Genomic DNA, 27,937 nt, shown 5'->3' on the forward strand with positions numbered 1-27,937 from the left:
GGAGGGGGGATGTGGGAGGTTATGGAAGAGGGGGCAGTGTGCATATCTGTAAGGGTAAGTATTGTGTCAGGGATGCAGGGTGCGTCCATGGGGGATCTAAAAAGACACAATAGGTGAGGGAACAGAATGAGTTTTGGGAGAGTTAGTGGGATTTAGGACCTAGTCTTAGGAAGGAGGATGTTGGAAGGGCCTCAGGGTATCTGAGATCTTGGATGGGGATGGCCTTGGGCTCTGACCTTGCTGCTCATCTCTCTCTCCCATCATCCTAGGTGAGCACTGTGAGGTGAGTGCCCGCTCTGGCCGATGTGCTCCTGGAGTCTGCAAGAATGGAGGCACCTGTGTCAACTTGTTGGTTGGTGGCTTCAAATGCGACTGCCCATCAGGTGACTATGAGAAACCTTACTGCCAAGTGACCACACGCAGCTTCCCGGCCCGGTCCTTCCTCACCCTCCGAGGCCTTCGGCAGCGCTTCCATTTTACCCTGGCCCTCACGTGAGTGATGATGGGGAGAGGGCCCAGACTGGGAAGGGAGTCCCAGGGAAAAGCAATTCGGGGGGAGTGGGAGGACTTGGGAACTTGGGGACCCCGGGAAGTGTTTGAGGATTGTTTAACTTCCCATCCTCATCCACCAGTTTACAACTTGTTTCTGAAAGGCAGGGTGACTCAGTGGATGGGGGGCTGGATATGGAGCCCAGAAGCAGGGTTGACATCCTGCCTGTGACATGAACTAGATGAAGGACCTTGAGCAAATCACTTACTTAGCGTCTCTCAGACTCAATTTCCTCCTCTGTAAAATGGAGATAACAGTATCTCTTTCTTGAGATCCTTGTAAGGAACTGAGATACCGTGTATAGCTTCCTAGGGCTATTTAGGACTGTGATCACTGACGCTCTTCTGTAACACATGAAACTTGACCTTGTACAAGGTGAATATGTGCCATGAAGAGAGGACTTTGGGCACATTAAAAGCCTGCATATCTGTAAGAATGGAGACATGGACCGCTAGTCTCCCCTACTCTGAGAAATCCTGGTGAGGCCGTTCTGCCCCCCACAGCTCCTCGTCTCCAGTTGTTAACTCAGAATTGCCAGAGCTCCGAACAGTCAGGGCCGGCCTCTCTCATGTGGCCGGCCTTGCTCCCATGACTAGCCTCCTTCCCATGGCCAGGACAAGGTAGAGGTGGGGCCTTTGCTCAAATTTCTGCAGCTTCAAGGTCAGCACTCCTGTACTGAGCTGTTTCTTGTTCACTTTTTATGTACCTCCGATTACATATAAAAGCACACATTCACAAAATGCAGTTTTTAAAAGATTTCCTTATTTTGGTCCCTGAATGTTGAGCTGTTTACAAGAAGGCTGTTGGTTTTGGTTCCTACAGTAATTCTCCCTGATGTTCCCCCAGTGACTGATACTTTCTCCATTTGTTCCCCACCAATGACCACATAAAATCCTTCCAACAACCATCTCAGGGAGGCAGGGAGGTTGGTGGAATCTGTTTTACTCATGACCAACCTGGCATCTCAGGATGTATCATGATTGTTAAACAAGTTGTTGACAGAGCCGAGCCTAGAACCCAGGTCTCCTTTGTTTTCACCTAGTGAAAATTCATAATGAATCTGCTTCTTCTGGGTGTTTTTGCGACGAGTCCCCAGAAAGAGAGCTGCCTCCTGCCTCCTTGAATGTGCCTTCCCCTGAAACTCTGCTCCCCCAGTCCTTAGCCCTGGAGACCCGGATGTGCCCGTGTTCGGGGGCAGGTCTGCCAGCTGTCAGCCCAGCTCATGGGGACGTTCTCTCTCTACAATGTGCTGCAATTTTCTTACCTCTCCCCCAAACAGGTTCGCCACAAAGGAGAGGGACGGACTTCTTCTGTACAATGGGCGTTTCAATGAAAAGCATGACTTTGTGGCCCTTGAAGTGATTCAGGAGCAGGTCCAGCTCACTTTCTCTGCAGGTGCACATCCTGTGTTTTCCCCGACCCTCCTCCACCTGTCGGTCTGTCCCCAGGCCTAGTTTACCTTCCAGAGGATAGCATGTCATCCCAGTGTGCTCCCTTTCCTACCCAGCTTCTCCTACTTCCCCAGCCGGTCTCATAGGGCCCTGGGTTACTTGGTCTTCCTTTTCCCAGGGGAGTCAACGACCACCGTATCCCCATTCATCCCTGGAGGGGTCAGCGATGGCCAGTGGCACACCGTCCAGCTGCAGTACTACAATAAGGTGAGGCTTGTCTGGAGCCTGTCGGAAGGAGGAAACCGTCCCAGGAGACCAGGCTCCTATAAAGCCGGGGTCAGAGAAGCCCTAAGGGGGTCATGATGGCCTTCAGAGAAGAATCATCATGGGGAAGTGGACCTGATTTGTTGGGCTCAACTCCAGGGGGCAAAACAGTGGCTGGTGGGGAGTGATTTCAGAGATGTAGACATCCACTCCTGGTTCGAGAGTTAGGGCTTTTGGCCACCAGTCAGCAGCATGGCCATGACGGGAACATTGGCTGCCATGGCAGCAAAGGGAGCTTCCCGTACCAGCCATATGGTATGGAACCCCGGGAAACCCCATCAGCTCATCAGTTACTCCCAACAACTTTCTTCCAATTATCTATTGTAGCACAGTTGCTGCTCTGCTTTGGTAGAAGGGATGGCCTTATCAATATTTCTTTATACCGCTGAATGAACAAAATCCCAAAGCAAAATACACTTCCTTGGGAAGCAATGGCATCCCCATCCCTAGAGGTATTCCCAAGAGGAGGCTGAATGACCACTTATAGGGCAAGGTACAAGGTTGATGACAGTTGAGGGTTGAACTAGATCTGGGTTCCCCAGACTGCCACAAAATTCTACAAAACACACAGAAATATGTCATGTGAACTCAAGGACAAGAGAACTCAGAAGTCTGAATAGACTTCTTCAGGGTCTTGTTTTTAGTTCTTTTACATATCTTTAATTTCTGAATACATGCTCCCCTCGCTTACTTAAAAGAAAAGTCATCTTTTGTAATAAATATAAATAGGAAAAGGAAAAACTAGTTTAGCAAAACGGGCCCTCCATCAGCTGGGCCCGGTGGTCTGTAGACGTGGTGTGCTGTACCCACAGCCCCCCACTTTCTCAGAGCCTCAGCTGTTCCGTGAGACCACCGCAGGTGGCGGTGGCGGCTAAGTTTGTTTGTGGTCATTGTGCGTCCTCTTTCTTGGGAGCTGTGGACGACTCTGTCTCACATCCGAGGCCTCCCCCGGCTTCTCTGTGCTCTGCCTAGTCTTGGGGCCCAGTGCTCTTACCTTTGTGTGTCGTTTTTTGTCCAGGGCTTCCCCTGTGGACAACTGTACAATATGTTTCCACACAAAGTGATGCTCCGGATGCTATGGTGAACCTGAGAATATACATTTTGTCGTTGTTGGCATTGGGGAAAATGCACAGGTGTTTGGGTGAAAGTCTGGACATTTTGGTCACTTTATTAGCCTGGTTACAAGTTGCTTTCTAGAATGTCCCAGCCGGTCCTTAATTCTGCTGGCGGCTTTGCTAGTTTGCTGACTATGAGGAGAAGCCTCAGCTGGTGGATTCAGCCCCCCCAAGTTGTGTACGATGGAAATGGGGGTGCTCAGCTATGAAGCACAAGCAGTAGGCCCTGCCTCCTGGATCCTGCTGGGAAATGAGGCAGGGGTCTTGCATAAAGGCTCAAAACGCTCTGGGAACCAGAGAGTCTTGAGTTCAAATCCTGCTTCAGTGAGACACGAGCTTATTCTTTTCATTGTAAAGTGAATCCTCTGACAGGGCTTTGTCGTAAGCACCAAAAAAGATAAACTATGTGAAGTGCTTTGCAAACTTAGACAAATGCCAACTCTAAATGGGCCCTCCTTCCTCTCAGGGGCAATTGTGTTTGACCAGGTTATGCCTGAAGCAAGGGATTGGGTTTCCTGTCTGTGCCAGGCTGTGCCCCCCTGAGCCGGACCCTCCCCCTTTCTCCTCCACAGCCACTGCTGGGGCGCTCCGGACTCCCACAGGGCCCTTCTGAGCTGAAAGTGGCCGTGGTGACAGTGGATGACTGTGACCCTGGCGTGGCACTGCGCTTTGGAGCTGTCCTAGGAAACTATTCCTGTGCTGCCCAGGGCACCCAGGCTGGCAGCAAGAAGTGAGAGGGGTGGGAAGCTGGGGCTGGGGGCCAAAGTACCAGGTGTGCTCTTTCCTGCCAGTCATGCCTGATCCCAAGTGAGGGGCATGGGGAGAACGGCAGGGTAAAAGAAAAGAAACAAGTCCAGGAGCAAAAGAATTGGGGGACAGTGGAAGACTCAGAGGGGCTGCGGGGCAAGGACAGCGGAGGGAGGACTCAGAGGGGCTGCAGGGCAGGGACAATTGAGGGAGGACTCAGAGGGCCTGTAGGGCAGGCCTCCTGACCCCTGTGGATGCCGCCCTCAGCTCCTTCCCCACTCACCAGCCCAGGCTCTGTCAGCGCTCCTTTCCCCTTATTTCTGCCTTTCTGTGATGTCTGCATCAGGTCCCTGGATCTGACAGGTCCCCTGCTGCTGGGAGGGGTCCCTGACCTACCTGAGAGCTTTCCCATCCGTACTCGCCACTTTGTGGGCTGCATGCGAAACCTGCAGGTAGACAGCCGGCGTGTGGACATGGCGGACTTCATCGCCAACAATGGCACTGTGCCTGGTATGAGGGGAGAGAAGTGGCAGGCCTTGGGGGAGGGCACCATTCTCCCTCAGCACAATGAAGGTGAAGGCTGGCTGAGATCTGCACTGCCAGGGGCTGCCCGGGCACCAGGCCTGTCTGAGACCCTCTCCCTCTGCCAGGGTGCCCAGCCAAGAAGAACGTATGTGACAGCAACACCTGCCAGAATGGGGGCACCTGCGTCAACCAGTGGGACACGTTCAGCTGCGAGTGCCCCCTGGGCTACGGAGGCAAGAGCTGTGCCCAGGGTAGGTTGAGCACGGCTCAGGTTTTGCTCACTCTGACCTTCTGATCCTTTTCCAGGCTCAGGAGGCAGGATGTCTTGGAGAAGGAACAAGTCTGTCTGTGGGTGGAAAAGCCTGCCTGGGCGAAGCTGCCCTGCGGTGGGCAGCAGCGAAGACAATGGGCCCAGTCAGACTGCGGGTCTGAGCTTGGCTCCCAGGGTGTGGTGGGAAGAGTATTGTGGGGCTGGGCCTGGGGGAGAGTGGGCAGGGCAGAGGTCTGCCCCCCAGGACAGCTGCGCCCTAGAACCCTCCCCAAGGGATTGCTTTAACCATTTCTTCCCCAAATTCTCCATCTCTTGTCCCATTTCCATGACTTCTCCAGAGATGGCGAATCCTCAACGCTTCCTGGGTAGGAGCCTAATGGCCTGGCATGGCTTGGCACTTCCCATCACCCAGTCCTGGCACCTCAGCCTCATGTTCCGTACCCGCCAGGCAGATGGCATCCTGCTGCAGGGGATCACCAGAGGGCACAGCACCATCACCCTGGAGGTGGGCACTAGGGATAGAGGAGAGGGCATGGATCTCCGGGTAAAGGCCGGGGCAGTGATCAGGGAAGGGATCGGACTTTGGGGTGGGCAGCAGCGCCATCTGCTGGGCACATGCACGGTAACACCAGGCCCCTGGGCGGGCATAAAAGCCGGTTTATCTTCTCCGCTGCCCAGATGAGAGAGGGTCACGTGTTGCTGAGTGTGGAGGGCACCGGTGTCCAGACCTCCTTTCTGCGGCTGGAGCCGGGCAGGGCCAACGATGGGGACTGGCACCACGTGCAGCTTGTGCTCGGAGTCAGCGGAGGTGCCCGAGAGCCCGGGCACGCCGTCCTGTCCTTCGATTACGGGCAGCAGCAGGCGGAAGGCAACTTGGGTCCCCGGCTGCACGGGCTGCACCTCACAAACGTGACTGTGGGCGGGGCGGCAGGACCTGGCGGGAGCGTGGCCCAAGGCTTCCGGGGCTGCCTGCAGGTGAGCAAGAAATACCCCTCCTGCCCACCCGCCCGCCCACCTGGGCTCCCCTGGCCTGCAGGGAGGTGACGACTGCCTCCTCTCCCCCCAGGGCGTGCGAGTGGGTGAGGCAGCGGATGGGGCCAGCAGCCTTGACCCCAGCAGGGCAGAGCGGGCCAACGTCGAGCAGGGCTGCAGCCTCCCTGATCCTTGTGACTCCAACCCCTGCCCCACCAACAGCTACTGCAGTGATGACTGGGACAGCTACTCCTGCAGCTGCGACCCCGGTACTGGGCAGGGCTGGGGGGCCGGGGGACCAGGCACCTTGGGAGACGGGCACTGGGGAGAGAGGGAGGGACACGGGGGGGAGAGGGCCTGATGGCTCAGTCTGTGGCCTCAGGTTACTACGGCGATAGCTGTGCCAATGTCTGTACCCTGAACCCCTGTGAGCACCAGTCTGTGTGTACCCGCAAGCCCAGTGCCCCTCATGGCTACACCTGCGAGTGTCCCCACAACTACTTCGGGCCCTACTGTGAGACCAGGTATGTGGCCGAGAGGTGCCAGGGGTGGCATTTGTACCCAGGCTGTTGACAGTCTTCATGGGGGCTGGAATGGTCTGGAGGGGCTTTCTTGCTGAGTGTGACACGGGCCAGAGGGCGCAGAAGTCTGCGTGGAAGGCAGGGTCCGTGTGGCCCAGTGGGCAGAGGCACCAGTCCTGGGGGGAAGAGGGCCTCGGGCCAGTCCTGCCGCTGACACGGCCCTGGGGCCGACTAGAGACAGGTCTGCGTTGGTACCAGGGAGGCCGGGCTTAGTTCCTTCAGAAGGTGCCAGGCCCTCCGGTGCTGGGGGTGCAAAGACAAGGATGACCGTCCCATGGCACAGTGGGGAAACACGCAGCGTGGCGTCAGGAAGATCGTGCCCCGGCCCTTGGACCGTGTGACCACAGACACGCCACTTAACCCTTTCAGTCTTGGTCTGGTCAGCTGTGTGATGGGGGGCATCTCTGAGGGAAGGAGGCTTGAGTGGGAAAGGGGCTTTGTCCAGGCTGGCTGGCTGCTGAGCCAGTCCTGTCCTCCACCACGCCGTGCCACTGTAAGCAGGGTAGATTTATGCCTGTTCGTGGCCTTTCTCGACAGGATTGACCAGCCGTGCCCTCGAGGCTGGTGGGGACATCCCATGTGCGGTCCCTGCAACTGTGATGTCAGCCAAGGCTTCGACCCCGACTGTAACAAGACCAGTGGGGAATGCCGCTGCAAGGTCACTAGCACTGACTGGGCTGTGGGGGCCACTCACTGCCCACCCAAGCCCTTAGCTGCTGCCTGGGGGCCACGGAAGAAACCTGGGATGAGAGGGATATGAGGCGGGGGGGGGGGGGGGGAACAAGAGGGACTGACTGCCCTTCCTTATGCTCCCCTCCATATCTGAGAGGTCCTGGGGGAGGGGGACAGCGGGAAGAGATGGTTGTGTCTGGCTCTTCGCTCATCAGCCCCTTTCCTCTGCTGCCTGCCATTAGGAGAACCATTACCGCCCACTGGGCAGCCCTGCCTGCCTCCTGTGTGATTGTTACCCCACGGGTTCTCTGTCCCGGGTCTGTGATCCGGAGGATGGTCAGTGCCCTTGCAAACCAGGAGTCATCGGGCGCCAGTGTGACCGGTGTGACAACCCTTTTGCTGAGGTGACAGCCAATGGCTGTGAAGGTGGGTACGCAGCTTATGGCAGATCAAGTGGGGGCCCCATCTTCCCAGGAGAGTTAGTGGGGCAGGAGCTCTGCCTGGTGGGTTGAACGTGTTCCCAGACTTCTGGGAGGATCTCAGGCCATTGCCTGCTATCTCCTCTTCCCCGGAAACACAGTTTTTCCTTCAGGGAATTTTGGTTTGTCTCTGACATATGCTGGAGAAGAGGAGGGGGAGCAGCTTCTGGTAGCCCCATCCCCACCCCCATAACCCTGTCTTTCCCTCTGCAGTGAATTACGACAGCTGCCCAAGGGCAATCGAAGCTGGCATCTGGTGGCCTCGGACCCGATTTGGGCTGCCCGCCGCAGCACCATGCCCCAAGGGCTCCTTTGGTAGGTTTGCCTGACCCTAGGATGCCATCTGCACTAGGCCATCCTGAGGAGGGAGAAGCCCTTCGGACCTTATTTCTCTGACCTGAGTTCAGAGGGCACCCCCTCCCATTCCCCTCGCCCCTTCGGGGGGCTGAGGGCAGCAGCTTCCTGTAGTTCAGGGGAGCCACCGCTGATGTTCTGGACCTGGCACCCGTGACTGCTCTGTAGACACCCTGGGCTCACTGGTTCTGGGTCCGACAAGATGCTATGGCCCAGTTGGTGTTGGGCTGGCCTTGCTTCTCCCTCTGGGGTGTGCCTGTGGTAACTAATGAAGGAGATCGAGGGCATGGACAGCACAGGCTGGTCCTAGATTCGATCTGAGGAAGGGCTGTGATGGGAGCCAGGGGCGGGGGGGACCTTGCAGGATGATTGGATGAAGAAGCAGCCTCAGACCCAGAAGGCGCCAGTCCAGCCCTGCTTCTCTTGCTAGTCCATTGACAGCCGAGTGCTGTAGGCAGCTCTCTGTGACAGGAGGTGGCCGTGAGGGTGCCCGCCCGCCCGGGGAGAAGTCACAGGCCAGGCCCTGCTGCAGGCGCCCCAGGGGTAGACTGGAGACTGGATGAGGAGCATCTGTGCCTCCTTGGGGGAGGAACTTCCAGGATGGGGGCTCCCTGGGCAGCCTGGGGAGAAACCCTTGTTGTTGCCAAACTGGCTCAGCAGCCTCCTCCAGCCTTTAAGCGTGGCAGAATCTGAATCCAAGGCCATCCCCAACACGCGCCCTACAGAGCCTCTGTGGCAGATGTTTAAAGGGTGACTATTCTGATATGGGAGGAGGGATGAGAGCATGGATCCCCACGCGAGCTGGGAATACCCAAGAACAGGAGCACCCAGTGGTCCCCTTCCTCATTCCCCTGTCTCTCCCCCCAGGTACCGCAGTGCGGCACTGCGATGAGCATCGAGGATGGCTGCCCCCCGACCTCTTCAACTGCACCTCTGTCACCTTCTCGGAGCTGAAGGGCTTTGTAAGTAGCACGACTGTCCGGCGTCCCCTCTGCTTGGAGAGGGCAAGGTCCAGGATGGAGTCTAATAGACTCGTTCTTAATGTGATGACCTCGGAGGTCCCCCTGTGACCCTGGGGGCGAGCCCATCCTGGGCCCATCTTTCTCAGCAGCCCTTGTTTCTTGGCCTCAGTTGCTGAATGGGAAATCGGGTTTGTGGAAAATCAGCAGTGCAGGCTTTGCTTTTTCAGCTCCAGATTTGCTCCCTCCCTCTCCTCCCCCAAAGAATGGAAAACAAAACCCATTGCAGATATACAAAGTAAAGCAGAGCACACGTCCTGCACTCTTGGGTGAGGGACCAGCTGGATGGCAGGCTGGCCAGAGCACTGGGCACAGGAAGGCCTGGGTACAAATCGGACTGCACTGATTAGCTGCATGGTCATGGACCAGTCAGTCCACCTCAGTTGTGTCAGATTCCTCATCTGTAAAGTAGAGATAACAGCAGCACCTTGCTCAGGGGTTGTGAGCCTTGGAGAAGGGAGTTTTGTAAAAGATGCCGAGCACGATGCATGCAGTAGGTGCTCTGCAAATGCTTGTTCCTTCTCCCCTTCAGAGTTCCTAAGGCTCTCCCAGTACCTGTTGGGCCCAGCCGGCTCTCCTTGTACCAGTTCCTTTGCGGCTTCCTGGGTCTCTCAGAGGCCTTGCCTCTCCTCATTTCTTAGAACCCCCTTGAGGCTGTCACTGCCACTACTCTGGTGGATGTGCACCCCTTCAGCTTGCCCCGCTTTGCCACCACACGCAGCTGCCCCCAGTGTTGTGGTGTCTGGGGTTCTTTTTCCTCTTGAACTTCTTTGGATCCAGTTCCATAGTAGAATCTCTGGTCACAGGTTCGTGCTTCCCACATCTGCCTCCAGAATACCCAGCCCAGTCCACAGTGCACCAAAGACCTGCTTTCCCACAGATGCTCCAGCGCTAGCCATCCCTTTTTCCTCCACTTTGCCAGCCCGATGGGCAGGAGGTGATCTGGCTAGAATGCCGTATGGCTGCTAATTAGCTCCTGATTGCCGCCCCTTGCCCTGCAGCTGTCTTACTTCACAGGGAAAGGGGAGGGAGATCACAATTCTCCCTCAGGTGCCCTGTGGTTCTGGACGAGGCCTTTAACCCCTGACTTCATTTCCTCACCTGAAAAATAGTTCCAGTAGCACCTGCCTCACCTTCCCATGAGCCTTGGGTTCACTGCTCTCTCACTGGCGGTGTTGGCCATCGGGTTTCCCATGGTCTCCTGCCTCTGGTTTCTCATTCCTCCCCGTCTGTCCCCAGGCCGAGCGGCTGCAGAGGAATGAGTCGGGCTTGGATGCTGGGCGCTCCCAGAGGCTGGCGGTACTGCTCCGAAACGCCACCCAGCACACCGCTGGCTACTTTGGCAGCGATGTCAAAGTGGCCTATCAGCTGGCCACGAAGCTGCTGGCCCACGAGAGTGTCCAGCGGGGCTTTGGGCTGGCTGCCACCCAGGATGTGCACTTCACAGAGGTGGGGGCGTGGGCAGGGCCCTCCCACCCAGGGCAGGGGGGGCAGGGAGCAGCCTCAGACGGGCCGGGGAGTTCTGAAGTTAGGGCAGGTCTCCCCAGGCAGATGCCCCTCCCAGGCAAGTCACAGGCAGACCTGGGAGCGGGACCCAGAGCTTTGCTTCCTGAAGCTCATGGCGTGGTCAGAGCAAGCAGAAATGAAGGAGAAAGGGGATCGGGGCTCATGGCGGACAGCTGGGTTGGACTTCCTGGAGGGGATGGCCTTGGGAGAAGGAGAGAAGGTGTCTCATAGACAGGAGGCGCTAGGCCAGGCTCAGGCTCAGGGGCAGAGGAGGGGAGGTGTCTGAGAGGGGCCTTCCTTTGCCTGCTGCCATCCCGGAGGTGGGTGAGGAAGGCTGGGCCTCCGGGGCCTGACGCTGCCCCTGTCTGTTCCTCTCACACAGAATCTGCTGAGAGTTGGCAGCGCCCTCTTAGATGTTGGCAACAAGCGTCACTGGGAACTGATTCAGCAGACGGAGGGCGGCACCGCCTGGCTGCTGCACCATTATGAGGCCTATGCCAGCGCTCTTGCCCAGAACATGCGCCACACCTACCTGAGCCCATTTACCATCATCACACCCAACATCGGTCAGGGCAGGCTCCTGTGGGCACCGGAGGGTGGGGAGATGGAGGCTGGCCCCTTTAGCAATCAGGAATTGTGGATGGGTTGGCATGGGCCCGGGAGGGTGAGGGCAGGGCAGGTGGAGAGGGGGCACCAGACAGGATTGGGGTCCTTCCACCCGTGTTTTGGTGGGAGAGTCTCTGGGTTCGTGGTCACCCCCTAAGGCTGGAAGGCTCTGACCTCTCATGTCCTTCCCTCCCACAGTCATCTCAGTGGTGCGCCTGGACAAGGGCAACTTCGCTGGGGCCAAGCTGCCCCACTATGAGGCACTTCGGGGGGAGCGGCCCCCTGACCTTGAGACAACGGTCATCCTTCCTGAGTCTGTGTTTAAGGCAACAGAAAGTCAAGGTTAGTGCGTGGGGCTGAGCTCCTTGGAGGAGGAGGGAGAGTGGGAAGGCAAGGATCCGAATTCAAGGGAAAGGCCCTGTGTGAGCCACAGAGGGGACCATGCTGGGGAGGGGGGCTTAGAGGAAAGGGGGCCTTGGGGCTCAAAGTCTCCTGTTGTGCGCCTCAGACCATCAGCCCCCAGGTGTGCCCGTGGTGCCAGGCGAGGCCCGGGAGCAGGAGGAGCTGGGTCGGCGGCAGAGGAGACACCCGGAGCTGAGCCAGGGCCAGGCGGTGGCCAGCGTCATCATCTACCGCACCCTGGCCGGGCTGCTGCCGCATAACTACGACCCTGACAAGCGCAGCCTGCGGTGAGCTCAGCGTGGCATCCGCTGCCCAGCGTCCGTCCCTGCTGATGGCAGAGGAGCTGAGGAAGGGGAGGGGCTGTGTGGGCGGTGGCCCTCATAGTTGGGTCAGGAAGCTCCACAGCTGAGTGTGTGCCTCGTGCCATCTGCTCCTCCAGCAGAGTGCGTGCGGGACACATGGCACCGGGTGATAGAGAGCCCATGGGCACACACGTGACCCTGGGGGCCGTCTCCTTCCTCCCCACTAGGGTCCCCAAACGGCCCGTCATCAACACGCCAGTGGTGAGCATCAGTGTCCATGACGACGAGGATCAGCTGCCGCGGGCCCTGGACAAGCCTGTCACGGTGCAGTTCCGGCTTCTGGAGACTGAGGAGCGTTCCAAACCCATCTGTGTCTTCTGGAATCACTCGATTCTGTGAGCTGGGGCCTGGGGCTGGGACGCTCCCCTGCTCTGCCTCCTGCCCCACCTTCTGTGGTCTCTTGGGCTATCAGGGGCGCTCCCCCCCAGCAAGACCCCTGCTCCTGTTCCCCTCCATCCTCCCACCCTGTGCCAGTCACTAAACAAACTGCACCGTGGGGCTGCAGGAAATTGTGTGAGCAAGGAGGCTCCCAAGGCTGGACACCAGCCCCCAGCCCCGCTCAGTGCCCTGGTGGCCCCGGTCCTGCTGACTGCCTGCTTCCCTTCCCTCCCTCCAGGGTGAGCGGGACAGGGGGCTGGTCAGCCCGGGGCTGTGAGGTGGTCTTCAGGAACGAGAGCCACGTCAGTTGCCAGTGTAACCACATGACCAGCTTCGCGGTGCTCATGGATGTGTCTCGCCGGGAGGTGGGAGGAGGCTGTGGGACTGGGGACGAGGGGCCCACCCGGCATTGGGGTAGCATGGGACGGAAGCACCGACAGACCCAGGGCTGAGAGGAGGGAATGCCCAGTGGCCTCCTGAAGCCTTGACCAGTCTTCCCTGGCCCTGCAGAATGGGGAGATCCTGCCCCTGAAGACAGTGACTTATGCAGCCCTGGGGGTGACCTTGGCTGCCCTGCTGCTCACCTTCCTCTTCCTTGCCTCCCTGCGGGCCCTGCGCTCTAACCAGCACGGCATCCGCAGGAACCTGGTGGCCGCCCTTGGCCTGGCCCAACTGGTCTTTCTGCTGGGCATCAATCAGGCTGACCTGCCGGTGAGCGTCGTCCGCCCTTCTCCGCCTCCTCCACCCCTGGCCAGGGCTGCGCTGCTCTCCCGTGCCCTGTGCTGCCCGTGCTCCCTCTAGATTCTCCAGCCCTTCCCCGTGACTCTGCATTGTCCCCATAAGGTCCTTGTAAGCCCCTATATGCTCAGACGCCCACACGGATACGTGTGCACACAGACACTGTACACGCATAACACACACAGGCACACACACACGTGCACAGACAAGTGCACACACAGACACAGACAGACACATGCATGTGTGCACTTAGACATGCTTGCACAGAGACATGCACACAGATGCACGTGTACACCGATGGCATGTGCCTAGACGTGTGCACAAGAACCCAGGTGGTTCGGACACGTGCACACACACACGTGCACACACGGATGCACTCGCATGCACACACGTGCCCTGGCAGCCTGCACTTTCTCCCCCTCCCTCAGCTCCTGTACTTCCTCTGACGCCCACACCCTGCACCCTTCTCATCCGGGCCCTTGGGGGCTCATCCCTTGTGCTGTGGGTAGGTGACAGGGCCTTCTCAGGATCGGGGTGTAAAAGGAAACAGAGAACTATCCTGACAAACAAAGGCGTCCTTCCCCGCCCCTTCCTGCCCCCGCTCCTGGTCTGCTTCAGGGAGGGGGCTGAGTGGCCTGTGTGTCCCGCCCCCACAGTTTGCCTGCACCGTCATCGCCATCCTGCTGCACTTCCTGTACCTGTGCGCTTTCTCCTGGGCCCTGCTGGAGGCGCTGCACCTGTACCGTGCCCTCACGGAGGTTCGGGACGTCAACACCGGCCCCATGCGCTTCTACTACATGCTGGGCTGGGGAGTGCCCGCCTTCATCACAGGTGCCCCCTCGTCCGTAGTAGCCCCGTCCCTGCCCGTGGGGGGTGCGGGCCATGGGACCGCCTTGGGAAAGGGCCCGGGGACCCTGCAGCTCTCTGAGAGGCAGCTGGTGGCTCGTGGGATTGGGCCTGGAGGCAGGAGTTCAAATCCGGCCTCAGAATTTCTCATGGTGGGCAAGTGACTTCACACCAGTCTGCCTTGGTTTTCTGTACCGTACAATGGGAATGATAATGATAATGCCCACCTGCCAGGGTCATTGAGAAGTAGCCCAGGCCTAGCACACAGTGAGCACCATATAAGCTTTAACTGTGATAACAGCCGTTGTTATCGTCCTTGATATTTTTTCAGGCCCCAGTCCGTGACCCTTCTCTCTCTTTTTCCATAGGCTTGGCGGTGGGCCTGGACCCAGAGGGCTATGGGAACCCTGACTTCTGCTGGCTCTCCATATACGACACACTCATCTGGAGCTTTGCCGGCCCAGTGGCCTTTGCTGTCTCGGTGAGAGCTGGGAGGGTGGGCAGCTTCTCCCTAGTGAGGGGAGGCTTCGGGGCCTCCCCTGGTCCCCTCAGAGTTCCTTAAGCCTGGGAGGCGTGAGGGGGCTCTCTGCCCCCCCCCAGCAGTGCGCTTTCCAATAGGGGGGCCGTGGTGCGACCAAGGGAACATGTGAGCTTTGCTGCCAGGAGACTGGCTCCTTGGAGGCAGATGCCAGGCTGAGACCAGGGCAGAGGGGCTTCCTCTCCCCTCTCCTGGCTGCTGACATGCCTTCTTTCCCACACCCAGATGAGCGTCTTCCTGTACCTCCTGGCAGGCCGTGCCTCATGCGCTGCCCAGCGCCAGGGGTTTGAGAAGAAGGGCACCGTGTGAGTGTGGGCAGCGGCGGGGGTAGGGGAGAGCAGCATGGGAGAGGGTGCCACGGTGTCCGGCCCTCCCTGGGCTCACAGGGCAGTGCCCCATCTCTCCTCAGTTCAGGCTTGCGCTCGGCCTTCGCTGTGCTGCTCCTGCTCAGTGCCACGTGGCTGCTGGCCCTGCTTTCTGTCAACAGTGATGCTCTCCTCTTTCACCATCTCTTTGCTGCCTGCAACTGTGTCCAGGTACCAGCCCTGGCTGGGGTGGGCACGGGATCCCGAAGGGACCGAAGGCACCGGGATGCTGGCCAAGAGTGGGGCTGTGGAGAGGTCCGGGAGGCTTGGTGGTCCTGAGGGGTTATCTGGGTCTGCCTGACTCCTGGACCCCCCCCTCTCCTTCCAGGGTCCCTTCATCTTCCTCTCGTATGTAGTGCTCAGCAAGGAGGTCCGAAAAGCCCTGAAATTTGCCTGTAGTCACAAGCCCAACCCTGATCCTGCCCTCACTACCAAATCTACTCTAACCTCGGTGAGAGGGCCAGGCGGGGAGGAAAGAGGACTGGGTAGAGGTGGGGGGGCAGAAGCTTGGAGATGAGGGCCTTAGAGCCCGGGCAGCTGGGGTCTCCCGCTTGTCCAGTGCAAATGCTTGAGGGTCAACTGAGTCCTTAGTGCCCAGCACAGGACCTTGCATGAGGCAGAATGGGACAGTGTTTGTATCTGGGATAAAGAGGTATTTGGGTGCAAGCAGCTAGGAACTAGAGGGGTTTTTAGGAGGGAGACAAGGATGGTGATTGTGAGATAGTCTGCCCCCAGAAGTTTTTTCTTACAAAAAGCAGCAAGTGCTTGAAACATCGAGGGCCTTTGGAGAAATCTTCAGCGGCATGTCCGATTCTGTAAGGGTTTGAAGAGGGATGGGTTGTCAGAAATGTCTTTCTTTGGTTTTTTACTGCCAGGTGCCCACTATCAAGGATAGGGGTCATTTTATCAAACAGAGGGAAGTATATAGGACCTGCCCTTTGAGAAACATGGCAGAGAATTCTGGGGGAAGCTCCCTGGCTATTACCACTTACCTTTGTCTCCATCCTCAGTCCTACAACTGCCCCAGTCCTTATGTAGACGGACGGCTCTACCAGCCCTACGGAGACTCGGCCGGCTCCCTGCACAGTGCCAGCCGCTCAGGCAAGAGTCAGCCCAGCTACATTCCCTTCCTGCTCAGGTGAGGCCCTTGGACAGGAAATGGGCCTCTCCAAGGTGAGGGCTCCCCTTGAGACCACCCCGGCCCAACCAACTCAGCTGGCTGTTGGAAGCAAGAAAGGGAGGCCGATCTTGGTGGGTGGTGGGAGAAGGCCTGGGATTGCCACACTTGGCAAAGGCACAGGCCAGAGAGAGAGAGAAAGTAAGCGGGCCGCCATAGAGAAGTGGATCCTCACCCTCGTGGGCACTTGTCTCCCTGCAGGGAAGAATCCAGTCTGAACACTGGCCAAGGGCCGGCTGCTTTGGGGGACCCAGGAGTCCTGTTCCTGGAAGCTCAGGACCAGCAGCACGGTGAGCTTCTGAATGCTCTCTGGTGGGCAAAGTGGGGACCGCCTGACATCCCCGGCCACCCTGTGTACCCGCTTAGCTCCAGCATCTGCCTAGTGAACAGAGACAAGAGGGAGCTCTCTGATCCCTCTCCCACTCCCTCCAGGGCCTGATACAGACTCAGACAGTGACCTGTCCCTGGAGGACGACCAGAGCGGTTCCTATGCATCCACCCACTCGTCAGACAGCGAGGAGGAAGAAGAAGATGGCGCTTTCCCTGGGGAGCCAGGCTGGGACAGCTTGCTGGGACCCGGTGCTGAGCGATTGCCATTGCATAGTACCCCCAAAGGTGGACGGGCATTTGGGGTGGGTGGGAGGCACTTCCCTGGGGAAGGGGAGGTGTAGCCAGCCCCTCCACCACACTGACCCTCTTTAGGGAAAGCATGCAGTCTGCAGCGTGGGGGCCCTTGAGATCTGACCTGCTTTCTCTCCTCCAGCTGATGGTGGCCCAGGGCCTGGCAAAGCCCCTTGGCCTAGTGAGCTTGGAACAGCCTCCAAGGAGGAGAACGGGGAGGCCTTGTGTCGGGACAGCCCCCTGGGCCCCCTGCCTGGACCCGCTGTGCAGCCCCACAAAGGTGAGCCTTGCCCCGGAGAAGGCCCTCCTGTACAAGGGACTGTGGGAAGGAGGCGGAAGGTCTGGGTTCTAGTCATGCTCCCCTGAGTCTCTGCCCCCAGGGCCCTGACCACCACAACCCTCTTCCCTCCCAGGCATCCTCAAGAAGAAGTGTCTGCCCACCATCAGTGAGAAAAGCAACCTCTTGCGGCTGCCCCCGGAGCCGGGCACCGGCTCTTCGCGGGGCTCCTCGGCCAGTGAGAGCAGCCGGGCCGGCCCCCTCCCCCCACGTCCGCCTCCCCGACAGACGTTGCAGGAGCAGCTGAACGGGGTCACCCCTATCGCCATGAGCATCAAGGCGGGCACAGTGGATGAGGACTCATCGGGCTCGGAGTGAGTAGATGGCCTGGGCCAGACCCTCGGCGGCCACTCCTAGGGCAGGGGCAGGGGCAGGAGCTCAGGTGCCCGGGGCGCTCTAAAGGGGGAAGGAGGGAGATATCTGGGCCAGGGGAGGCTGGGAAGACTGACTTAGGCGGGAAAGGCCAAGGGCTGGGGTTTCTTCCCTGTTTTCCTTCTCTGGTTGGAAGCTTCTGTCTCTTCTGCTCTGACACTAACCTGCTCTCTGCCTTTCTGTCACTTTTCCTTTCCTGCTTCTCCAGATTTCTCTTCTTTAACTTCCTGCATTAACCCCGGGCCCACGGCCCCCACGCCTGAGGCTCCCCTCTCACGCCCCCATACCATGTCTTGTGCTTTTTCCCCTCTTCCCCTGCCCACCCCCCAAACTTCCCTCTTCCTGCCCCACAGCAGTGACGAGACATCCATCTGAGGAGCCCGTGGGCATTGCCAGGAGGAATGCCCGCTCCCCCAGCCCATCTTGTGCCAATCACCCCCTGCCATCACCCCTTGGCCCCAATGCACTTTGGAACCCTGGGGCCGCACTTCCAAGGAAACGCTTTTTCAGAAAAGAGGAAAAAAAGAAAGAAAAAAAAAACTGGAAGGATATCTGCTCTTGTGTCTTCAGGGATGAATTTTTTATACAATGAAAACTGATTCTCCTCCACCCACTAGAGGATGGGACCTCCCAGGATCCTCCCCTGCCTCCCCCCAGTTTCCCATCTGCTGTGCCTCTGGGAGGAGGGGAAGGTTCTGGGGGGACTGGGAATTTCCTGCCCCCCCTTCTGCCATCACCAAAAGAAAAAGGACAAAGCCACACACTTCCTACAGGGGACAAGCTGGACAAGATAGGCTCCAGTTTGGGGGAGAGGGGACAATGGCACTCCCCTCAAGAAGTGAAGACCCCTGTCTGGAGGCAGGAGGGGCGGTAGAAGGACCAGCCTCCCCACCTCCCAATGCTGCATGAACAAATGTAAAGGGGAAAGGACCCAGGAGTCCCTGACCCCTAGCTGGGGATGGTGCCCCCTTTCCTTTTCTCTAGGCCTCTGGCAGTGCTCAAGAACCAAGATTTTTGCTCAGTTTGCTGACCCAAAAGTGCTTTTTTTTTTTTTTTTTTTTTCCCTTTCTGCCCAAACCATGCTGGGGAGGGGTCGTTTACATTGCTTGCCTTTGCTCTGGAGATGGATAGAAGAGCTCAAGGCCCCAGGTGGCTGGGCTGGGGCCGGCCCAGGGCATGAGGAGAGGTCTTAGGTTGGGGGGCAGGTAACAGTGATTCGGCTCTGACTGCATCTCACCTGCAGGCCCCTGCTGCGGCCTCTGAGGTGGCTTCCGGTCTCTAATCTCGGAATTGCCTCTTTCTTTAAAGTCCCAGGAAGTAGTCTCCTCTTCCTTCCTCATCCTCCCCTCCCTCCTTCCTCCCCCATCCCGCCATTCCCTCTGAAGAGAGAGATAATATATATTATTTTTAATTTATTTGCCTTTTTGGTTGGGATGGGACTATGTCTGGCCCCAGAGGATGTCGTGGATGCCATCTGATGTCATGGATTTAGTGTCTCTCTGTGGTCTTCTGGCTTGGGAGCCGGGGCCTCTGGTCTGCTTGCTTCAAGTGCAGGCTCCCCTCTTAAGGGAGAAGCTGGTTTTAGCCCCCCCAACTCCCCTCCATCTTGCCAGCTGCCATTCACTTGAGTCATTTTATCCTAAGCATGTGGACCAAATTCTGATGTCACTGATCATCCTCCTGGAGGCAGGTGGTCTAGGAAGGGCTCCAGACTGGTAAACTTGACATTTCTTCTCTGCAAAGTTAGGTTCATTCATGGCTCTTCCTACAGCCTTGGATTGCCCATTTCTTCCCCACTCCTCTCCTCCTCTTCCACTTCCTGCAGAGGGTTAAAACTGTAACTGCTTTTACTACTTGAAGACTTAAAAAACAACCCCACAAAGATGCTGGATTCATAACCTGTTACTAATTGTTGGATTGTACAGTTTGATTGCTACTGTAAATATTTATAGATTTTTGTTTGTTTGGCCTTCTCCCTCTACTGAATAAACTAGTTCTGTGCAGGTTTGAGCACTGCCAGCTTGACCCATTTGTCTCTTTATTCTGGAAGGCCGGGCAGTTGTGTGGACAGAGAAGGCTCAGAAAAGTCTCGGGGTGGCCCAGCCCCCCCGACAGCCACCTACTGTCAGCCCCTTTCCTGCCCTCGTTTTGGGTCTCCTGCTTGCCACTTGGTGCCCTAGCCCCGGGACAAGAGGACCTTGTGCGGGCCCTGTGGCGGTGCTGTCGGGTCTCTGCCCAGGACCGGGCCACGGTTGGGAATGGTGACTCTGGAGCTGTTGGGAGGGAATCTATTGGACCTCGGATTCCTCACCTGTAAGAGGAGGGGATGAGTAAATGAGTGTTTTAGGAGAGAGCCCTGGATCCGCCTTGGGAGTGCCTGGTTCGGATCCTGCCTCTCCCATACAGGTCCCTCTGTGCCGCACAACTTTTCTTCATCTTCTAAGTTGAAGGTATGGGCCCTTCTAGCTTAAAATAGAGAATCTTTTTTTTTTATTTAATAGCCTTTTATTTACAGGATATATACATGGGTAACTTTACAGCATTAACAATTGCCAAACCTCTTGTTCCAATTTTTCACCTCTTACCCCCCACACCCCCCCCTAAATGGCAGGATGACCAGTAGATGTTAAATATATTAAAATATAACTTAGATACACAATAAGTATACATGACCAAAACATTATTTTGCTGTACAAAAAGAATCAGACTCTGAATTATTGTACAATTAGCTTGTGAAGGAAATCAAAAATGCAGGTGTGCATAACTATAGGGATTAGAATTCAATGTAATGGTTTTAGTCATCTCCCAGAGTTCTTTTCTGGGTATAGCTAGTTCAGTTCATTACTGCTCCATTAGAAATGATTTGGTTGATCTCGTTGCTGAGGATGGCCAGGTCCATCAGAACTGGTCATCATCTAGTATTGTTGTTGAAGTATATAATGATCTCCTGGTCCTGCTCATTTCACTCCGCATCAGTTCGTGTAAGTCTCTCCAGGCCTTTCTGAAATCATCCTGTTGGTCATTTCTTACAGAACAGTAATATTCCATAATAAAATAGAGAATCTTAGGCTCTTCCTTCCCACCGAGTTTTTCCCAGTCATCCCCTCACAGGACACTGGGCGTGGAGTCGGCACCACATCCTATCTCAGATCCCCACACTCCCCCTGGGACTTTGGGCGAGCCATCTTGAGCTTCCATTTATGCCTCTAAATAAAATGTGGGGGTCAGTAGGTGGGGGCTCTAGGGCCTCGAGCCCCCGAATCCGATTCTGAATTCTCTGGCAGAGGTACGCTCACCAGGTCTGTGTGAGTCAGCGAGAGAAAAGGGGAGGAGGAAGGAGCTGACAAAGCGGGGTGGAGAACTCGGCCACGCCGGGATGGAGTGGCCTGGGTGGCCCCTAGGGGGTGGTAGAAGAGCACACACATTGCTCGCTTCTACCCCTGAGTGGTGGGGAGTTGGGAAAGTCCTCCCGGCCCTGAGGAAAATAGGACCAAGGGAAACCCTGTCCTTGGCGAAACCCTGTCCTTGGCGTAACCCTGGCACATCGCCAACTGGGTAGCAGTTCTGTCATCCTTAGGCTCTAGAAGATGAGGGCGTCTGCCCCGAGGGCTCCCAGACAGTGCTGGGGACCTCTCCTCATGGGGAGGTCCTCATGGCCTTTCCTCAGCCCTTGCCATTGAGGGGGTTAGGGTGGGGGTTACCTCGGATAGGGTTACCTCGGATAGGGAGATGGTCTTTAAGGTTGCACCTGCATGGAGGAAGTGCGGGAGCTTCATTTTACACCAGGAACAAACTCGGGGATGTGGGTGAAGTTGTTCGTCCACAATCCTAGAAGCTCGTAAGCACTAAGGATGCCCGCGTACCAGGTACCACTCACATCAAGAGGGGATGTCTTGTAGGGCAGAGATGAACGCGCCCTCGCCACCCAGAAGCCTCCCAGTATAAGTAACATCCTATTTCTCAGAACCTCACAACTCCAAGGGGACGAATGCCACAAAAGGGGCCCTGCGGACGGGTGTATGCCCCACACATTCGGGTGTGGGGGCCTGGCCCAGCCTGGTTATCCAAGGGGGAAAGGAGGCTCCTGCGGGGAAGCAGCCTGGGCTTGGGCCGGCTTTCATGGAGCCAGGTTTCCGGATGAGACGATCGCTCTGACCCTGCAGATGGGCTCCTACTCCAATTAAGGCTGAGGCCTTAACACTTACTTGGCCCCCTGAGGTTGCATCCAGGCCGGTGTCAGGGGCAGACGGGAATTCGGGTCCTCCTACCAAGGCTGGGTCTCTTATCTGCCAATCCTCAAGAGCCCTAAACATGCAAACCACTTATCCCTTCCAAAGAAACTCCATCCATCTTTGTGTTCTGGACCCTCTCATTCTATCTCCCAGAAACCTGGATGCTGGAGCCTTAACTCCCCCAGCCACCTTCCAGCTTTCCCACGACCCAACTCCCGCAAATCCATCCTAATGAAGAGGATTCTGGAGGCTAAGGCAAATTCTGCCAAGGGTTTGTGGCTAATGTTAGCATTCTCACATCCCACTCCCCCCTGAGCTCATCCCACTTTGTAACCCTCAAAGTCATGCAAATGTTGACAAAGCGTTTATTAGGGATGAAACACATTCTAAAAGTAACTTTAAAAAAAAAAGAAAAGAAAAAACAGCATGAGAATTATAAAACTGTTCCTTCAGGAGTATTTATTTACAGAAGACAAGACTTTGGAAAAAGACAGAATCTGGCTTGGCTAGCTGCAAGCCAATCCTGAGTCCAGTGGTGGATGTGAGTTAGAAACCCCCCTCTCTTCTGGGAGCTGAGAGAGATCACAGAAATGGGAGCTTTGTAAAAACGTTTTTGCCCAGCCAGATAACACTTAAGAATCGAATCTTCCGGAGCTGAATGGTCATGTGAAGATGACCCGGGAGAAGGGGTTACTTTTATTCTTTTTTTTTTTTTTTTTTTTTGTGAGGGTTGGGAGGGGAGTAATTACATTTTACTTCAGGAAATAAAATTTCTCCTGCCCTTTCCACTCAGAAATACTTCATTCAACTGAAGCAAGATTTCCCATCTCCCCTAAAGCTCTCTGCAGCCATGTATCAGGGTGCGGTAGGTCCAGGAGCTTGGTCTGGGTGGCAATGATGGTGGCAACAGTTAAAAGCTGGAGGAGGATGGGTGGCTTGAGAGGTCAGCCTGAGCCCGGGTGCTCATTGGAGTGGCTTGTTCCTAAGGTTTGTTTTCACAGGTTTCATCTCATTACCTAAAGAGACAGAACAAGGAGCTCCTTGAATTGCTGGTGTCTCCTCGGTCGGTGTCCCCCCATTGAGGGGACAACAGTCCTGCTGCATCTGTCCCCACAGCTGAGTTCTGGATCCTTAAGTCCCTCTAAAAAGTAAGGAAAGGGAAGCCTCGGGCACCATTCCTGGCAGACACCCACATACCCCTTCCAGCCTGAGCACCCAATCCACCCCAATATACGTTACCTAGCGAGTCCAGACGTCGTCACCTTCTTGGGGAACTGCAGATGGTTTCGGGAGGCAGCAGAGACCGGAAGGCTTGATTTCTGGGGAGCAGAAACTTGGTGGGGGTGAACAAAAAAATAAGTTAGCAAGGAGTCACAGGAGAAAGCAGAACATCCCTGGAAATCATAAGGCTTGTGGTTCCAGTGAGCAAAGCCTCTAAGACCCAGAGGTCCACAAGTCTGGGCTCTGCACCCTGACTCACACTCTCCCTGATTGTGGCCCCATCTTTTTAAGGTGAATGTGTGAATTAAAGGGAAAGCAGGTTTTTTTGTAGTTGTCCCTGGCAAGGGCAAAATGGGTCCATTTAATGTTCCTTCTCTGGGCTCTCCTCCCCCAAGTCCAGCCTTCCTCACCTCGGTGTCCTGCTGCGCTGGGCCTTAATGGCCCTTTCCGAGGTGGAGCGGACTCTGGGGGCAGACTGCCTTTCCCAGACAGGGGACTCCGGCTGGAGAGCAGGGCCTGGCTGGCGGGTTTGGGGATGGCAGTAGGTGTGGGCAGCTTGCTGGGCCTGCTGGCCGGGCCCTGTGTCCGGGCTGGCCGCTGAAGGGTGCTTGGGGGAAGCTGTAGGGCGAGGCCTGGCCGTGTGGTGGAAGCTGAGCCTGGTGATAAAGAAGGGTATTTCTAAGCAAGGAGAACCACAATCTCCTTGTCTCCCGGATGTCCCCTCCAAGGCAAAGAGGCCTCGTTCTTGTTACCGGCAACAGGTGCTCTGCCGCTGGGTCCCACTTTCCCCCGGGCTGGAGGGGTGATCCGGCTGAGGGGAGAAGACTGACTTCTTGTGGAGGGGAGCACACTGCCAGTGGGCACCTCCTGAGAAGTGAGAGGAAGGAAATGGAAGGGGAAACGAGGAGAACCTCTTCCCGGCGAGCCCACGGCAGTGAGGAAGGGCAAGCCTGTCTCACACTGAACCGTGATGATGGGTCCGGGGTGGATTACAAGGTGGAAAAGGGAGTCATAGAACAAGGCGGATCGCTGTTCCACAGGGCTCCCCTTCTGTTAACTGAAGACAAGGATCACATCCCCCTTGTTTGCTCCAGTCTAAATATGCCCAAGGCCGCTAGGTGGTGCGAATGAGAGAATGGCAGGACAGAATCAAGAAGGGCCGAGTTCAAATTCTCCCAGATACTAGCTAGAGCTTTGCACAAAGCTTTACTTTGTTCACTTCAGTTTCCTCCTCTGTAAAACGGAGATATCGATAGCATCTACTTCCCACAGGGTTGTTGTGAAGATCAAATTGGATAATAATTGTAATTATATGTATATATATATATATATATATATATATATATGTATATATTTACATAAAACAAATTATAAATGCTAGTGATCAGGGCACAGTCTCCAGTCCTCTCATTAGGCTGGAAGCCCTCCACTAGACCTTATCAGCATTCTTAAAATCTGGTTACCAGGTTTAAACACAAAATTTCCCACTGGAACTCCTTTGTATGAGTCACTCTAGACTGGCCACAGAAATTCCCAAGAAAGCCTGTTAGGGCAGGGGCCAACATCCCCCAGGGGCTGGTCTGATCCAGCCTTCCTGGGTCACTTGGTGATGGCCCCCCATACTCACTTTCTTTGTGCTAGAAGGCTTCTTCCCAGGTGCAGCTCGAAGAGCCTTGCCCGACGCCTTCTTCTCACTGCTCCGGAGTCGGGGGCTCAGGCCTCCCGGAGAAGAGGCCCCCCGGACGGAAGAGCTCACGGTGGGCAGCAGGGCTCGGACAGGGCTATTCTTTACCACGAACGTCTCCCGTCGGGGACTGGCCTTCACCCGCCTCCCCTTGCCATCACCAGGAGTGTCCCTCTCCTGCAGGGCACACTGCTCCAGTCGGGCTGCCAGACGGTTGGCTTCAGCCAGAATTTCCTCCAACTTCTCGGGGCTGAGAGGGCCTAGGCTTAGCCTTAAGCCCTGGGGCTCTTCGGCCACTGTATTCATGTCACTCCGGTGGGCCAGACCCCGTCTAGGTGGCCGCTCAGGAATCACCGGCTCCGCAGCCTCTTCCTCCTCTCGGCTGAGTCAGAGAGCAAACCTAGATGTTCCAGATCCAGGCAAGATTCCCGCCCGGGGAAAAGAGGGGGGCGGGAGGGGACAGGACTAGGGAGCAAGCGACAGGTCTGCCGGCTGAACCCAGTCAGTCTCCACTCTAGGGGCTCCATTCTATTAATACAGAAGTTCTTTGAGGGCAGAGAGTGTGGCTAAATATTTCTATCCTCAGTGCTTACCATAGTGTGTAGCACACACTAAGAGCTTAACAATTTATTTTTCATCCACTCAAAGTTCTAACTTTCACACTGGCTACAAGGTTAGTGTTTAGATGCTACTCGGAGTGCCGACAGGGATATGCTGGAGCAGCTTATTTAGGCTCCAGGACGACTGTTCAATTTTCAACGTGAGTATTTACACCTCAGAAACTGGCAAATGCTAACAAAGCAAGGCTGTGTCTGTTGTTTTATTCATTGTCTATAATTAAGAAAGTAATAAAGTGTTAATAATGAAGGCTGAACTTAAAAGTAGTTCCTGCATTTTTGGAGAGCCGGCGCACCTCTCCTACTGTCCCAACTAGCATGCGAACCCGTTAACAGACACCTTGGACAAGGCTGGCGCAGGGAAACTCCACAACGAGGGATGAGCAGATGCTTTATTTTTCTTTTTGCTGTCCTGAAACCCCAACCCAGCCACCATTGTTCTCTCCTAGTTCTGTACTCTTACTGCAAATCCTTGATGGCACCAAACATCCGGCCCATTTATGCCAACTTTCCCAAACTGCCCAGCCCTCAAAGTTTCAGATTCACAGGGAATAGCAAATGCAGAGAGAAACAGCACGAAGGGACCCTTACCTGTCCGAAGGTGATGGCACACTGAAATCCAATGTCTCATCCACAATAAACATTATGTCTAAAGGGAGAAATAACAGATGCTAAAGCCGGCCCCTCTCCTCCTCCCCATTCCCACTTCCTGTCCATAACATTGGTCTACAAAAGATTCCAGACTGCCTCAGGCCCCATCCCTGCTCCGGCACCTGGGATTCCTCACCTTCCTCCAAATTCTCCATATTGTAGCCAGCAGGAAAAGAGTCAGCTTGAGCCAGAACTGAAAAGAAAGCATGGTATTTTGGGGTCTTCCCTCATTCTGCAGAGCAGGTTCTCCCGACTGTTGTGCTTCTCAGGGTTCTATTGTGGGCTCCAGAGAGCAGAACGAGACCCAACAGCATAAATTGCAGGATTTCACTTCACGAAAGGTGAAACTTCCCAACACTCAGAGGTGCCCCAAAGTGGAACGGGCCGGCTCGGAAGATCCTGAGTGGGGTCTCCCCTCCCCCGAGTTGCAAGGAGCTGGATAATCCCCTGCTGGGAAGTGCAGTGGGAAGTCTCTTTGAGATACAGAGTGATTAGAGCATGGGAGTCCTCCACTTGGGACATGGATTCCCAGGCACAACCTTCGGGATTAGGCTGAGAGAATTAGTGTCACAGCTGGAGGGGACTCAAGGCAATAATCCTTTATTAAGCCCTAACGATGTGTCAGACATAGATGGGGACATGAGGACAAAGATTAAACAAAACAAAAAGAACTCCATCGCAGAGGGGCGGGGGGACCGCGTAAACAATGTGTAAAAGTTAAATAAAAGTGATCTGGTCCAACCTGCTCATGCGAGAGACCACGGACACAGGAGAGTGGGGACAAAGGCCGCCGCCTCCACACTCCCAGCTGCTCCGCCCTCGGAGGAGGAAGCCGGGGCTAACGACAACTGGCATGTGTGCTTATTATGTATGTGTTGTGCGTGGCTGTTCTATACACACCATCTCATTTGGTCCTCACGACCCTCCTAGGAGATAGGCGCTGTTATTAGCCCCATTTTACGGATGAGAAAACTGAGGCAAACAGGACCCGAATTGAAGGCAAGTCTTTACCTGGTATGGGGGGGGGAAGGGGGCGTGTCTGTGCGCTAACTCCTCCCACTCCATCCCAGGGATGAATGGGGATGCTTTCTCCCCCGCCGCTGCAGCCGCGGCACACTTACGCAAGTTCCCCCCCCCCTTCCCTCTGCGCGCCCCCTCCCTGCACGCCCTAGCCCTGGCCCTGCCTAACCTGCTGCCTCAGGCCTCGCACGCTCGATCTTGCGCGCCCCACTCTGTCCTGCGCTGGGTCCAGGCCCCGCCCCCCTACACGCCCCCCCTTCCCTCTGCGCCCCCATCCCTGGCCCTGCTGCCTCCGGCCCCGCCCCCCTCCTACGCCCCCCCCCCTTCCCTCTGCGCTGCCTCCGGCCCCGCCCCCCTCCTACACGCCCCCCCTTTCCCTCTGTACGCCCCATTCCTGGCCCTGCTGCCTCCCGGCCCCGCCCCCCTCCTACACGCCCCCCCTTTCCCTCTGTACGCCCCATTCCTGGCCCTGCCTAATCTGCTGCCTCCGGCCCGCCCAGCTCCCTGCGCCGGGCCCCGCCCCCTCCTAGCGCCCCGCCCCCTCCTAGCGCCCCGCTTTCCATGGCCCCGCCCCCGCCCCCTCAGGCCCCTTTCCCGGGCCCCGCACGCCCCTTCCCTGCACTCCCCGTTCCTGGCCCCGCATAACCTGCTGCCTCCGGCCCCGCACGCCCCGCTCCCCTCGATCTTGCGCCCCCACTCGGTCCTGCGCTGGACCCCGCAGGCCCCGTCCCCCCCACTCTGCACGCTCCCTGCTGCCGCCCCACCGGATCCCGCGCGCTCCCCTCCCCGGCCCTGCAGCCCCCTCCTCCTGGCCTCATTCCAATGCATCGGGGACCCTTCCTCCCTCCCCATCTTTTCTCCGGCCACCCCCAGTTAACTCCCCGTAGCCCCCGATCCTGTAGCTCCCTGTAGATTCTTCGCGAGCTCCCCCCCCCCACCTCACCTGGCTTACGAGACCACCACCTTGCGTGGTACCTTTTTCTTGGTCCAGTCGCGGGAATTGACCCCCAAGACGCGGGGTACCTTTCGAAATTCCCAGGCCCCACCCCTTTTCCCCGAAGAGCTCTCTGATTGGCAACATCGCTTTCCTGGCCCCACCCCGTACCAGAGAGAGGAGGAGCCTCTAGACCGGAAGTCCGAGGGGGGAGGGGAGGGGCATCCGAACGGAAAGAGGCCGGAGGACGGGAAGTTGTGGGGCTCGCGCTAGAGCGCACAAGGGGGCGCTTTCCTCTCCCACCCGGAGAACGCGGGTCCACCCTGGGAC

The 27,937-nt window shown here is 56.7% G+C and overlaps 2 protein-coding genes across 8 annotated transcripts in view; one reads left to right on the forward strand and one right to left on the reverse strand.

Annotated features, from left to right (window-relative positions):
- CELSR2 (cadherin EGF LAG seven-pass G-type receptor 2) overlaps window positions 1–19,273 on the forward strand; it is a 47,581-nt gene extending 28,308 nt beyond the window's left edge. For 2 of the 4 annotated variants that reach the window (XM_031967209.1, XM_031967208.1), the window contains 32 exons: window positions 270–492; window positions 1,830–1,945; window positions 2,120–2,208; window positions 3,953–4,110; window positions 4,474–4,637; window positions 4,778–4,903; window positions 5,262–5,428; window positions 5,602–5,898; window positions 5,990–6,164; window positions 6,278–6,419; window positions 7,014–7,134; window positions 7,391–7,574; window positions 7,841–7,942; window positions 8,849–8,943; window positions 10,240–10,449; window positions 10,889–11,072; window positions 11,311–11,454; window positions 11,621–11,801; window positions 12,044–12,211; window positions 12,493–12,619; window positions 12,765–12,965; window positions 13,649–13,823; window positions 14,207–14,319; window positions 14,602–14,681; window positions 14,786–14,912; window positions 15,070–15,192; window positions 15,752–15,879; window positions 16,120–16,208; window positions 16,351–16,533; window positions 16,682–16,819; window positions 16,953–17,190; window positions 17,457–19,273. In XM_031967209.1, coding sequence (XP_031823069.1) covers window positions 270–492; window positions 1,830–1,945; window positions 2,120–2,208; window positions 3,953–4,110; window positions 4,474–4,637; window positions 4,778–4,903; window positions 5,262–5,428; window positions 5,602–5,898; window positions 5,990–6,164; window positions 6,278–6,419; window positions 7,014–7,134; window positions 7,391–7,574; window positions 7,841–7,942; window positions 8,849–8,943; window positions 10,240–10,449; window positions 10,889–11,072; window positions 11,311–11,454; window positions 11,621–11,801; window positions 12,044–12,211; window positions 12,493–12,619; window positions 12,765–12,965; window positions 13,649–13,823; window positions 14,207–14,319; window positions 14,602–14,681; window positions 14,786–14,912; window positions 15,070–15,192; window positions 15,752–15,879; window positions 16,120–16,208; window positions 16,351–16,533; window positions 16,682–16,819; window positions 16,953–17,190; window positions 17,457–17,484 — 4,796 coding nt within the window. In that variant the 3' untranslated portion in view covers window positions 17,485–19,273. The remainder of the gene's footprint in view (window positions 1–269; window positions 493–1,829; window positions 1,946–2,119; window positions 2,209–3,952; window positions 4,111–4,473; window positions 4,638–4,777; window positions 4,904–5,261; window positions 5,429–5,601; window positions 5,899–5,989; window positions 6,165–6,277; window positions 6,420–7,013; window positions 7,135–7,390; window positions 7,575–7,840; window positions 7,943–8,848; window positions 8,944–10,239; window positions 10,450–10,888; window positions 11,073–11,310; window positions 11,455–11,620; window positions 11,802–12,043; window positions 12,212–12,492; window positions 12,620–12,764; window positions 12,966–13,648; window positions 13,824–14,206; window positions 14,320–14,601; window positions 14,682–14,785; window positions 14,913–15,069; window positions 15,193–15,751; window positions 15,880–16,119; window positions 16,209–16,350; window positions 16,534–16,681; window positions 16,820–16,952; window positions 17,191–17,456) is intronic. The other 2 variants (XM_031967210.1, XM_031967211.1) reach the window with 2 other exon arrangements.
- Window positions 19,274–22,182: 2,909 nt separating this feature from the next.
- On the reverse strand, window positions 22,183–27,909 carry PSRC1 (proline and serine rich coiled-coil 1). Of its 4 annotated transcripts, none has more exons than XM_031967219.1 (8): window positions 27,617–27,907; window positions 25,790–25,846; window positions 25,594–25,651; window positions 24,329–24,767; window positions 23,454–23,568; window positions 23,112–23,357; window positions 22,720–22,813; window positions 22,183–22,496 (listed from the first exon to the last, which is right to left on the reverse strand). In XM_031967219.1, exons 2-8 carry the CDS (start codon window positions 25,806–25,808, stop codon window positions 22,493–22,495), a joined length of 975 nt encoding a protein of 324 aa, XP_031823079.1. In that variant the 5' UTR covers window positions 25,809–25,846; window positions 27,617–27,907; the 3' UTR covers window positions 22,183–22,492. The 4 variants fall into 4 exon arrangements, with proteins under 4 accessions (XP_031823079.1, XP_031823077.1, XP_031823078.1 ...); XM_031967217.1 differs by lacking the exon at window positions 22,183–22,496 and adding an exon at window positions 22,503–22,621 and having other exon boundaries at window positions 27,617–27,909; XM_031967218.1 differs by lacking the exons at window positions 22,183–22,496; window positions 27,617–27,907 and adding exons at window positions 22,503–22,621; window positions 26,843–26,913.
- Between the last annotated feature and the right edge of the window lie 28 nt (window positions 27,910–27,937).

The sequence above is a fragment of the Sarcophilus harrisii genome, chromosome 4 (assembly GCF_902635505.1).
Source record: "Sarcophilus harrisii chromosome 4, mSarHar1.11, whole genome shotgun sequence".
Lineage (NCBI taxonomy): Eukaryota > Metazoa > Chordata > Mammalia > Dasyuromorphia > Dasyuridae > Sarcophilus > Sarcophilus harrisii.

Bases quoted from the DNA above. Each gene is read 5' to 3' on its own strand.
- PSRC1 (XM_031967217.1), bottom strand. The intron at 24,768-25,593 runs GTAAGGGTCCCT...TCTCTGACTCAG, and splicing joins GTGCCATCACCTTCGGACAG to CCGAGAGGAGGAAGAGGCTG. The intron at 23,358-23,453 runs GTAACAAGAACG...CTTTATCACCAG, and splicing joins CGGCAGAGCACCTGTTGCCG to GCTCAGCTTCCACCACACGG.